At 24.8% G+C, this 14,182-nt stretch overlaps 1 protein-coding gene across 8 annotated transcripts; it reads left to right on the top strand.

The window, feature by feature from the left end:
- Positions 1–463: 463 nt before the first annotated feature.
- LOC126907089 (tumor protein D52) lies at positions 464–10,028 on the top strand. Of its 8 annotated transcripts, XM_050688127.1 has the most exons (7): positions 5,247–5,865; positions 7,387–7,648; positions 7,753–7,812; positions 8,530–8,598; positions 8,740–8,799; positions 9,503–9,665; positions 9,734–10,028. In XM_050688127.1, the coding sequence occupies exons 1-7, from the start codon at positions 5,550–5,552 to the stop codon at positions 9,851–9,853; spliced, it is 1,050 nt and encodes a 349-aa protein (XP_050544084.1). In that variant the 5' UTR covers positions 5,247–5,549; the 3' UTR covers positions 9,854–10,028. The 8 variants fall into 8 exon arrangements, with proteins under 8 accessions (XP_050544141.1, XP_050544123.1, XP_050544103.1 ...); XM_050688184.1 differs by lacking the exons at positions 5,247–5,865; positions 8,530–8,598 and adding an exon at positions 464–633; XM_050688146.1 differs by lacking the exon at positions 7,753–7,812 and having other exon boundaries at positions 5,238–5,865.
- Positions 10,029–14,182: the final 4,154 nt, after the last annotated feature.

Genomic DNA, 14,182 nt, shown 5'->3' with positions numbered 1-14,182 from the left:
GTAAAAGAAAGATTATGAAACTTTAAAACAATTTTAGTTATAAATTTTCCTAGTCTGAATCAAGGTTGATAGAAAGTCAATTCAACCTATGCACTTTTGAGACTTTTAAATGTAATATACATACATAAAATATTTATGTCTTTTTTTTTAATAACAAAAATATTATATTGTCTTCAATGAAAATGATTACATTAGGATTCCGATTTTTAGTGTAAACACTTTCTCATTTAATGTTTTAAAATACACTGTGCATCAATGATAATTTTGCATGGATTAATTTTCATTCAAGTTTTATTCACTTGATATTTTCAATATCTTGTTAAATCGTTATTTTTTATGTAAACATTTTGTATTTTGTATTTAATTTTATGCGCCTAAATTATTATGTTGGTCACGAGCTTATTGGCTACACTGTAAGGATTATTACTAATAATTTTTACCGAACGAATGGACGTCTACGCACTATTTTGACGTCATTGATAATTTGATAAGGCGATTATGGACTTGAACCTTTAAGGCTGCATTATTTCATCCCTATTTTCAAGATTTGGTGATTTTGTAGAATATTGCTAAATTAAGTGTGCTGTTTATACAATTTATTAATCATTTTCGAAATGAGTACTCTTTCAGTTGGTATGTATTGATTTTATTTTACTCAACTTAAATGTTTAATGATCTGAAGCATACGTTTGATGTGTCATAAATGTTTTAAATTTATATCATGAATTATGATATAAATTATGTATTATGAACTTCATATATTATTTAGCAAATTTTCTAACTATTTATAATAGTTCAAAATTATATTATTATTGGAATATTTTAGATTGATTTTAATATAGAAGTACTTTTTTTTTATATAAATGTTTAGTAATTATATTTTTTTACTCATAAAAATTCAACGAAAAACAAGTTTTTAATAAGTATTTCTGTATTGTATAAAAAATATTACATTTAAATTTCGTATTTCATTAGTATATACTTTTGATATATCCTAAAGAACAAATCTAAAAGGGGAATCCCTTTTTAAATTTTATTAAGACTATTGTTTGAACTACTGTTTACCCAAATAATATAACTCTGAATGTAAATAGTATTGAGCTTCTGTATATATGTAATGTTCAAGTTAAATACATAGTCTATGAAAGTTTATACATAAGTGGAAAATAAAAAAGTTTAAAATTTTATATTATTGCCGAAATAATTACTCTGATAGTTATGTACTTATGCCAATCATAGTAGACAGCAAATAATAATTCTATAACTATTGTTTCTATGAAATGGTTTTTTTTTAAAGGATTTTATTAATATTTAAGAAGGACATAAGCATTAGTAATCAAATATAAATTGTTTCATTAAAAAACAATTTCTTAAGTGTAAAATAAGTGCAAAATATATATAATATTTTATGAAAGTATAGTATCAAGAGTAATGTTTTATGTAAATAGATATTTTAAATTTAATAACTACAATTTTATTTTTGATTCTCCAAAAAATTGTCAAGGTTTTAATTTGTTTAAAAATTATATAATTATTTATTGAAGACTAATGTGAAATTTTGAATTAAATTTAAAGAATCAAATTAAGAATGGTACAGTTATAAGTGACATTATACTGCTCTTATTAGGTTTATACAAAAACTGAGTAAAAATTTTTGTGCTGATAGAAGTTTAGTAAAATAACACAAAAAAAATCATCAGAAATGTTATTTTATATACATTGTATTATTATATGAATCAAAAAATGTTGAAGTCTAATCTTAATATTAAAATATATCACTTATATCTCTTGCGTTCTTCTAAGTGCCTCATATATAAATATCATGTATTATTTACATCATAATACAATACATGATAATGATCTATAGATTCAAAGAAGTATTATAAATTTTAATTGTTCTCTGTAAGTTTTAAAAGTTGTATAGATTTAATACAATTTAATTTAGCAACTTTTTTTTCTTTATTTTATTCTTTTATTTATTTTGCTGCATTTTAAAAACTGAAGGTATTTATAGAATAGTCAATTGTAGACTATCGTCTTATGTATAATTAATTTTAAATTTCATATAATATATACTTATTTAGTTTCTAGGCCTAAAATATATATATATATATATATATATTTTAAATTATTTGACCCTACTTGAAACTTTTTGCTGATCTCTATCATTGGTTTTTATCTTCCCTTCTTCAAAAAATAATTTTATATAGGCTTGCTGACCAAGAAAAAATTTATAAATTTTGATAAAGTAAGAATTCATAAAAATTAGCGCACCTACCCCCAAAAAAATTCTTCTAGTTTTAGTTAAATTTTTATGGTACTATAGAATGTCAAAGAATAATATTTTAAAAAATACTTACCAACTAATTATATTAATTAATATTATGCTGAGTTTTAACTAACAATTAATCTTTTAGAATCTTTTTAAAAACGTTTTATTAAAAAATATTTAAATTTATATTTTGAATAACATTGATTTGAATTTTAATGTAACATTATAATCTATTATAAACTTAAAAAAAAAAATTGTTTAACTCGATTTTTTAAAAATTCATTGATAACTGTAATTAGTGTGCTAATATCACGATGTAGTAAAACACACTCTAAAAATTTCATCTAAAACTTAAGTTATTTAAATATATTTTTAAACATATTTCACTATTACACTACGATTTTTTGATTTCACACTAATATACATTCAAAAATAGACTCCCAGGTATAAATAAAAAGATTCCTCTCCTTAATCATGGAAGAGCTAATTTTGTTTTTTTTTTTGAAGTAGGGTATATTGAACATAAATCTTCAAACTTATTGTTCGCCACAAAAATGTTTAAAAAAAGTCTATAACTTATATGTAAAATTTCCGACCGTATGAATGTAGCCATTGTTCATAAATTGAATACTTTAAATAAATTCATATAAAATTACTAGAAAAATACAAGGAAAGGTGCATGTTGTTTGCTGACGATATAGTGTTAATAGGAGAAAATAGGGAAGAAATTAATCAAAGGCTAGAAGTATAGAGATCAGCTTTTGAAGAAAAGGGTTTCAGAATAAGTAGAAGTAAGAAAGAGTATATAGAGTATGAGTTTGACAAGGGAGAACATGAGATAGGTAAAATGAGGAGATCAGTGACGATAGGAGAGGTGAAAAGTATTTATGATCAGTTGTGTAAAAGAGCGGTGGTATTGATGAAGATGTAAGACACATAATTAAGTGTGTGTGGTTAAAGTGGAGAGAAGTGTCTGGTGTATTATGCGATAAAAGAATTCCAAGGAAGATGAATAAGTCTTTAAATAAATTAATATACTTTTTTTGTTATTGTAAAAAAATAATTTTGGTTAAATTTACTAAACTCCTTTCCGTTTTCTTAAGGGATTAAAAGAAAAGGGAGGTAATTTAATTGTTTTTTAAATTTATTTAAGAAATACTGCATTAGCGAAAATTGTATAGAACTGTAGAATGTATTAGAATGTGATGAATGTTGAATTTTCAAAAAAATGTTTATTACGACTTAAACGAATGTATCTTTTTTGGAAAAATTCTGGATTGTAATGATATACACAGTACATCATTTATGTAATAATAAATTATTTGTAATATAAACAATACATCATTAATGTCATAACGTATTAATTAAGACTTCAATCAATCAATCACACAAAATGAAATAATATATATATGTACCTTTTAAATGTTTAAATATACTAATGAAATTTCATAGAAAAAAGCATATATTAATTATATAAAACAAACAGGAAATAATAAACAATATGTAATGGTAGCACACAAGATGAAGGGTAATAAACCTTATCTAAATTGTTGTATAAGATATGATAGTATTTTATAATATGTAGATCATTATTGATAAAAATGTAATAAATTACGATTAATAAAGAAATAATAGTGGCGTCGGTGATCACTTCTTGCCTTTGAACCACCATCAAATTTAATATAAAAAGCCAAAAATAAAGAACATTAAAAAACAGATGCAGTCAGATATTCATAGAGGCACTCACTACGCTCGATTATTCCTCATAACGAAATATATGCAAGAAGTGATCCGCCGTCTTCACAATTATATTTGTAAAAAAAATACAACATCTATTTCTTTAAGAGTGTCACAGAAAATATCAAGGTTGGAATCTAATAAATTCACCAAAAATATATAAGGTTTAGAATTAAATTTTATGAGTACATAGATTAAGTAGGCATACAGGAAAATCAAGTTATCATCAATAATAATAAATATACCAAGTAAATTTAATAAATCGATCATGTTTGTACAGAGTTACTTGGCAGAGTTATATCGTTGATACGTGTCTATTTCAGGAGTTAGGTTGGAGGTTCATATGTATAACCCATCATACCACTCTGGGTAGACACACGAGGTGACTCAATCCCACCTATCATCGATAACTGTCAAAACTCAGGGCATTATTGATATTAAAAATTGACAATTAATTATAATAAATCCCATATTAATAAAATAAAGATCACTTAATTTTCTATCTTTCTTACAGACCCTCGTACTTATACCACGAGTAATAATATTATTAATACAATAAAGTAGTGGATCAAATAAGCACCCAAATCCCGTCATATTCTATTTAATTCATTTCTTTTAAGTAACTTTCAAAGTACTCCCTAAATTAATACAAGTAATATCCCCCTTTTAAATTACAAACAAATAATAATATTATTTTTCTTTTTTTGATTCACTACAGGATCCGCACCTGTATAAACCGTTTTTTAAACTTAACGAATAGACATAGGTAAGAGTTAAGAAATCATAATTAAATTTAACCAAAATTATTGTCTTACAATAATGATAAATGTGGGCCATACATTAAAATTATAAATATTATTTTCTATGTTCTAATAATAAGGACTATAAGCTAACAATTAAGATGTGACTTTACTCTTTTTCGAAAATTTAAAGAATTATTGTATGTCTTTGATGGTTTATACAGATGTGGATCTAGAATTCTTCCAGAAAAAATACATTTGTTTAAATCGTAAAAACAATTTTTTGAAAATTTATCATTTATTGCAAGATTTTTTTTAATTAGATTTTATTAGATTTAAATATTTTAAGGTGGACCATAATTTCACCACGGATTAGTTATAGATAAATTTAATTATAAAATACTTATATTCTAATTTACAGTAATTGTAGATTAAACTATCTTATTATACTATAGAATAGGATATATTATTATTCTGATCTCAATGGAAACGTAGTATTAGTGTCATTATTAAGTTGTGTACGGTATTATCGTGTGTTTCTGTTGGCAATAATACTACTAAATCTAGTGTGTTGGCGGGGATTGTAAAGTATCCACAAATATGTGTATAGCTGGGACAGCGACCGGTTTTGTCAGTCACCGATGAAGTAGTGGTGTGCTGTTTTTCTGTGTCCGGTACACGTTTGCGTCTCGTGTTCGCTTAAGACGCTGTTTTTCAAGATGACGTAAAAAATTTTGAGTACATCATTATTTTTCTTGAAAAATTCACACGTTGTCTATTTTTGTTTTCTCACGGATATTATGGCGCGTGACGTTGTAGTGCATGACGTGGACATGCCATCCCTAGAGTACGATGATGAAGAAACTGCATTTATTGGCACCGAGACACCCAGTTTTGATGCAGATGATGCAGCTCTTGGCAGTACATTCGTTATTGTTGATGAGGATACTGTATCTGATCCAGACGATGAGGACTCCATTGCTTCTTTTGCGCCTTCCCCGCTGAAAATTAACCATTCACCAGAATTACCTTTTACATCGAGTCGCACTAAATTCCTTGATAAAATTAAAGAACATAAGAGTTATCAAAAACTAGCAAGAATGATGAAGAAAAAAGGTCGGCGGCTTGTTACGCTCTGTTTAACACGTTTTAGTTTGAATAATTGCTGAACCGTTATTTGTTTAAAGAACAATTTTCGCTGTGCAAAATTTTTTGAAAATATTATTTTCTTTTTGGTACATGATTTAACTTCTTAAAACACAAGAAATTCTGTGCATCACGTGCATCATCTTAATTTATATAACTCGTATTAGTGCTTTAATTATTAGAGTGAATATAACGTTCATTTATAATATTATTTTATGTATTTTTAATTCTTCAATTCAACTGTGCATAGTATATTCTATACTCATTTATCTCATACTCTGCTCATTAGAAAATTACGATTAGTCATTGACATTTATAGATAATTGAGACATTAAACTCTAAACGCAAATATTTATTAAAATCAAAAATAGTTATAAGAAATGGTTTATTAATTATTTTCAAAAGCGTAAATTTTAATAAACTGTTTTTTATATGAAAATAAATTTTCATATTTTTGATGATTTAAAAATGTACTACATTGTAGAAATCTCAAATAAAATGTATAATATAAATAATTTCTTTTTTTAATTCATTACCAAATATATTATAAATATGATTTCGACCATTTTCTTGACTGATTGAACAGCATTAGCGTTTTGTAACATTTATATCTAGGCTATATTTTTTAAATATTAGGCATAAATAAATGATAAATGATATATTGATTTTTTATTTTCAATGCTATCATGATCGTAAATACATAAACATAGTACTTAACTTTTGTTATTTAATTTGCATTACGCCATATTTTACTTTTGTTATTATTGTACTACTGTTTAGTGTTATTAATTATGAAAATTTATAAACAAGCTAAATGTATTTAAAACTTAAGTCAATTTTTAAAATCACATTAATAAAAATATCTATACTATAATTTGTTTATTTAAGATTTGTAGTTTATCTTAGACATGACCAATAGAGTTAAAAATTGTATTAGGTATAGTCTTACTAATTGTATTAAATACGATTAAGTTCTAATAAGAGGTCGCGGATTTGAGGTTTTTTATTATTAAAAAATAAAAATTGTCAAAATAATTATTATTTTTTTACTAAATATTTTATTTTTATGACTTAGGCTTAAAATAAAATAAGTCCATTATTTTAAAAAAACACTAATATTGTAACGCAATGAATTTAGTTACAATTATAAAAATAAATTGATACACTATTATTGTGTATTAGATTAGTTACAGACAAAATATTCTTCTTCGCCAGTGTACTTTCTTGTCTTACCTGCTTTAACAAATTCGGTTTATTTACTATTGTTTTTTAAGTAATTGTAAAGCAATTTTGTTTGCAAAGCGTTTTTATGAGTTCTAATAGTTTGCATGATGTTATAATAAAAGAATATTTCGTTTATGATGAGTTAGTGTGTAGTCGTGTACATCATCAAGGCCGTTTATATATTTTTTCTAACAAATCGATGCTTTGCAATTTTTGAACATATTTTATTTTTTCATGGCGAATTGTTGCATGTTTGATATTTTTCAGGCGAAGAACCACCAGTAATTATGTCACCTGATTCTGGCATTAACGAACTTCAAGGCTTGAGTCTCGAGGAACAAGAAAAACAAAAAGAAGAATGGCAACAAGAATTAAATAAAGTTGAAGAAGAAATTAAAACATTACGTGAAGTGCTTGGTTCTAAAGTGAAAGCTTCTCAAGAACTTCGTAGGAAACTTGGTTATACTGTATGGCAAGAACTTACTGATGATGTTTCACAAAGTTTAAAAAATGTTAAAGAATCTAATGTGTGAGTATTCCATAAATATCAATAATAGTTTTTTTTGCTTGTTTTGATTTAATTTTTTTTTCGTTAGAATTTATTATTTTTATACAATTATTATTTCTATGTAGCTATCAAAATGTAGAAGAAAAATTTAGTCAATTTGGGAAGGCTGTTGTTGACGCACCAATGTAAGTCTTCTTTGAAAAGACAAAACATTTATCGCTTTTAGTGAAATTTTATATATCAGTGTTTTTATTGAATTACAATATAAAGTTGAAAATTAACATTAATACAACTCCTAAATATTATTTCGTAATGATAAAATAATTAAAAAATTATACAAATTTACTCATTTTTTACTTGATTTTTTATTTAAAAATTTATGTATGGTGGATGTATATCCACCATACATAGTGATTCTTTATACAGAGTGATTCTTTTAACACTAGCTACTTAATTTTATTTAAAATAATAACTTTTATGAATTTTTTTTGTTCAACCATTATTTCTTATAAGAGTGTCTACTTAATTTTTTTTTTTAATTTCAAACAACATAAAAATGTTGGATCCAACTTTTATTTTTGGACAGAGCATGTTCATCACCCTGAACCATGTTTAATTACAGACAAACATAAATTAGTAAAATGCTAGAATCTTAGAATCTATTACTCTATAGTTAATATACTTTATTTGTTACAAAGAATTTAACAACTGTAAAGTTCATTAGTACTTTGTTTTTTTATTCATTTATAAGTTGTGTAGATTTATATTTTTTTTTACAATAACTCAATTTTATTGCTTCTTGTGTCAAAATTTAATATTATATCACTCTGAATTTTTAATTTTACTACAAGTTTTATATATTAAAGAAAATAATTTGAAAATTTTTATATTTTCTTTACTAGATTCAACTTTTCTTTACCAGATTCAAGTGACATGCGTACCCCCACCAGGAATATGGTTCTAAAACACTGGTATATAAAATTTACATGTGTAGTCCAGCATGTTCTTTTAAAAATTAATAGTAATTCTTATTGAATTAAAATTTCACAAAATTGCTTATTTTATTAGCACTATGCTTTTTCTTCTAATTAGCTACTTTTTTATATACTTAGTTATCAAAATGTAGAAGGCAAATTTAAACAGTTTGGATCTGCAGTTGTTGAAACACCTATGTAAGTTTAAGCTTTATCTATGTGCATTATTATTGATTAATTTGCTGCTTAGTGTAACATGGACTATTATTTAGAAAAGCTTTTTATACACTTTAGTTAACTCATCATTAACCGGTGAAAGTTTAAATCAAAAAATAGAAAAATTTTGATGATTTATTTGAAAATTATTTAACTCTCATTTCAAAAGGATTTTTTAATAAAATTCTGTTTAATTGATTAGTTAAAAATAAATAAATTATATATTGCTCTATGTTGATGAATAATATTAATAATAATCATATCTACTTATTATATGTATTTTCATTGTTAATATTATTTAAATTTATCCAAATTAAAAAAAAACATTCTCATAAATATTTCACAAAAAAATTCAATTTTTTTAAAAACCATCATATTTGTTTGTTTTTTTTTCATCAAAATTTCCATTGAAATTCTTAATTTTTTTAATTTGTTAATTTTTTGATAATTGAAATTTCAACAAGTTTAGATTAGCTATGTTTTATAATAGAAGATAAAAATATTCAATTTTTATTTAATACATATTCAGTTATGTTTGTATTTTATGGTATTGTATACAATGATATAAATTAATATAATAATTTTATTTTAAAAATTGTTTGATAAACCATATTATTTTTAATTAAAAAAAATTATATTTATTTTAGTAAAAGTGTGACTTTTTTTTTTCTCTTTTAAATTTTAGTTACCAAAAAACTGAATCAGTTGTTAAAACTACTGCAGAAAAAGCGACTACAATATTTGGAGGTATTGGTAGTGGTCTGACATCCAAATTAGGTCAGATAAAAAATTCAGAGTCATTCCGTTCATTTGAAGAAAAAGTTGGTTCTGCATTAGAAAATGTCAAGGTAGATATATTTTTTATAGTTAATAATTATAAAACTTATTTTGTCATCTTTTATCATTAATTATTTAGACAAAAGTGTCTTCAAGATCTAATTCTATGCAAAACTTTGATGAAATATTGGAAGAAGAAACTAGGATAGCTAATGAAGAAAAGCGTTTACGAGAAGAACGAGAGGCAGCCAATAAATAATACAAATATTTTTTCAATACTTGATATTTATTAAAATTATTTATGTGCAAATTTCATTTTACAAATAATTTTTATGCAGTTCAAAAATAATTTTCTCTCTCTCCTAAGATTTAATCTCTTAGTTAAGTGTAATATTATTTAAAAAATATATATTTTACAATTAATATTGCAAATATTAACATTTTATTTCTTTATGTTATAAATATTTTGTAATTAGTTATTGTGATTATCATTTTTAATTATTTTTTTGTTATGTATAGAACATTTTCTTGTAAGTTTTATGATATGATATGAAAATTATTGTGCCTAAGCAAGATACTTTACACCACATATTTATATTAATTCCACTTGTAAAGTAGATATTTTTTAGCTAACATTTTGGAGCATAAATTATTAAAAAATAAATATTTAAAGATTGTTAAATATTAATTTCATTAATAACTTGTGAATGTTGTAACTTATAACTTCTAAATTATAATATCACATTAATTATCATTATTTAATTATTGTGTATGATATAGATATACCATTATGCTATAGTTAAATGTAATAAATATTTCTTTGTACTCAAATGAACACACTCTATCTTTATTTTTTATAGTATTATTAAATATAGTATGAAACTAAAGAAAATATATTTATAGGAATAGTATTTTGGGTTGTATATTATTTTATATAATATAAAATTTTCTTTATTGAAATTCAAGTAATATAATTAAAACCCTCATTAAGAACTTGACAAATCAATTTATACACTTAAAAATACTATAAGTTAATATTTTAGTTTAATTTACTTATAAATACTTCAATATGATTAGAGAAATCCTATTATCTTTAATAAAGTAAATACACTATAAGTACTTTTATGAACAGGCATATAGAAATCCACTTAGTTTATTAACTACATAATTAATCTAAGATCATCGGATTATTAAATCAAAATGAGCGTGCCAAAATTAGTTCATGTTTAAAAATATAAATTCTTAAATGTATTTTCAATTCATAAATTTTGTAGTGCTTCCATCCTTTCAGTGGTATATTTAATAAAGCTTTATACATACATATTCGATGTCTTAAACTTAAATTATTCAGGAGTGTTATTTATGGTCAAATTTGGTAAAAAAAAAAAAAGAGTCATAGTTACTTCGTGTCATTTGGGGGGTCAGATTGGCCCCCGGCCACCAAAGTTAAAGGTGCTAAGAGCCTTGGATCCACAATACATATCTGGAAATCGTACTGTAGGCAACTTACTTATTACAATTAGAAAAGACTGTGCGACGAGATTATAAACCACGTTACTCCATAGTTCTTCCATACCCAGTAAAGCGGAGACCTACCACTAATATTCCCTTTTAGCCGTAAGTTGAAGTACATGACAGAGCACCACTTGGAATCTCATTATCACGAAGTGACCAAGAAGAACTACCAGAGTGCAACGCTCTGCCCGTTAAGGGCCACGCACACATCGGAAATTGCAAAACCAATGTGTACTAGGTTGGAAACCAAGTCCAATCGAGTCCGACACCAAGAATATGACATGCAAAGCTGTCAGTATGGACCTCCAGATTTCCCGGTTCACTAGTGTTCACAAGCAACCTTAGACTGGTCGAGATAGACAAAAACTTCTGTTAATGTCTACCAAGTAAAGAATTCCAAGAACCCAAAACCGGAATCACTTCTGAGACCTTTCAATCAGAACCCACGAATAGAGATATGAAAGCCCAACTTTAGAGTTAAACTCAATAGATCGCAAGTTTCAAATTAAATGTTAAGTCATTATTAATAACCTTTTTAAATAATTTTAACTCACAATTTCACTATCGTAAATTAGGGTTACTTTTATAATTCTTATATGTATTCTTAGATAATTTCATTTTTAAATAATGTTTAAGTAAATAAATATTTATCTATTTACTTCAAAAATATGAATTTCTTAAATATAAAAAAAAAAATTTTTTTTTTAATTTTAACATGTTAATGTATTATGATAAATGTACCTATCAATGATAGCCTGCATGTGGGGTTATTTTGATACCCCATAATTTTATTCCTTATATCATGAGGTATAATAATGAAATTATCATTGTTTGCTAAAAGAAATTTTTTGATAAATATTTTTTTAATTATTTAAATATGACTAAAATGGGATTACTTAGGTTACCATATTACTTTTACATAAAACTAATGATTTAAAAGTACAATTTTAATATAACTAGATTTAACTTTTTACAGATCATAACTGAACATTTTTAATTGAAAAAAAAAATAGTTTAGAAGCAATAATATTTATACCACGTATAAAAAATTTAAATCACTACCAATTTATTAATTGATTTTATTTAAACTAATATTCAGTCTCATTTTTCAGAAGACTAGCTTTATAATTTAATTTGATTGAATCAATACGTAACTATCACAAATTGTTTATTAATTATATTCTTTTAAAAATCAGCATGATACAAATATTTATTTACTCCTCGGTCTACAATTTTACATTTACAAAAATAAATGTACCAATTTTAATATATTACTCACTGGGTTGTTGATATTCAGATATAGATTCATCTATAAATTCATGATCTGACTTTATTATTAGTTATGAATTGTTGATTATTCATTTCATCAAAATTAGGCACTCAGTATTGAGACACCATTTTAAATTTTTAGTAATGTTTCATATTTTAGCCCATCATATTAACCTTACACATGTGGCAGTATCAAAGAGAAACGTTATTGCTAATTTGAATAATATGCAATAATTAAGAAACACATATTCACCATTCACTGACTTCAAATGGTATTGCGCCATTTCTAAATCAATGTTTCGTTTCAAAGAATTTTTGATAACCATCATTTCTGACCTAAACAATTTTTACAAATAATATGTATTCCTAAAAAAAATAGGATATCTTAAAAAAGTTTTCAAAGTTAAATATGTATTCAAATTAATAACATAAATAAGTTATTAATAAGCTACTAGTACTTAAGCATTAGTTGTTAGTTCAGACTATAGTTACAAAAAATTAAATAGTTATTATATTAATTTCTATTCCTAAAAATGATTTTATAACAACAAAACTACCAAATAAAATGTTGTTTTACTTACAGCTACAGGTAACGAATGAATATTATTATCGATATCTGAATCACAGTCAGCTAAAGAATTTTTTTTAATTTAAAAAATTTAAAATAATTTTTTATTGTTCATCATTTTATCACTTCGCGTATCTTATTATAACATAGAACAAGGAAAAAAACGGTTTTCTGGGAATATTACTTAGCGTGCAACAAGAGTACTGGATCACGAGACTCCGTCTTAATTATTATAATTATAATTAATTATAATTATCTCAAAATTATTGCCGTAGGTCGGAAAATTGTTGACATTCGCTCGTGAGCGTTTTAAAATTTTGACCGTTTTCGAGAAAAAATTTTATTACATGGAAAATGTATATGACTCCTGTTCAATTAATAGATACTAGGCGCAGTTTGTACGCTCAATGAATAATTTTATTCATACTCCCAAATTTTAATTAGAGAGTCAAAGATTGTTCTTTGACTAGGCCAATGATGGACGGGACTTGTATTATGACCGGCTTGCAACAAGAGATCAGACACCACCAATAAGTAAATCACAAGAAAAATCTCAATGGCACTTTGGGGACCGAACCCGGTACACTCTGAAACACTCGTTGAGTGTTTCCAATCACAGGGTAAGACCCCTGCTGTTAATAAGATAAATAAAATGAAAAAATATAGTATAGGTAATTTTATTTTGAAAATTAATTAATATTTTTTAAGAATAAGCGTATAACAGTATTCAACATTTTTTAAAAAGTTCATTTTGAATTTATAGAATAATACATTTATATCTGCAGGTCACTCGTTAAGCTAATGACATGAAAACACTGGCAAAATAATCATTTCTTCTCAGTGTCGGCCTAGCTCTGGAGGCTTGCTTTAAATTGTTATTAACAATGAAAAAAACTAAAAAATTATGGTGAAATGTTATCAAGGAACAATTTTGAGTTTTTGACCAGTTGCACCAAATAAAAAATTATTAAAAACGGCAATTCATATACGTTATCAAAAAATTATACCAATATTAAGATAAAAATAATCAATTATTAAAGTAACCCCTTATTATTAAGGTAACGCCAATTTACAGTATTTAGTTCAAAATATGAATAATAATTTATTTATATTAATTCTTGAAAATATTCATTTCCGTATCACCTTTACTGGTGCTAGATAATGCGAGGCGTTTTTTAATTTATAGCTGTACAGTAAATTTTTTTTTATCAACGTTTGTGGAAATTATTATTTGCA

The sequence above is a fragment of the Daktulosphaira vitifoliae genome, unplaced genomic scaffold (genome assembly GCF_025091365.1).
Source record: "Daktulosphaira vitifoliae isolate Bord-2020 unplaced genomic scaffold, ASM2509136v1 Scaffold_1, whole genome shotgun sequence".
Taxonomy (NCBI): Eukaryota; Metazoa; Arthropoda; class Insecta; order Hemiptera; family Phylloxeridae; genus Daktulosphaira; species Daktulosphaira vitifoliae.
The sequence above is the reverse complement of the archived record's forward strand: the minus strand, read 5'-3'. Positions and strand labels throughout refer to the sequence as shown.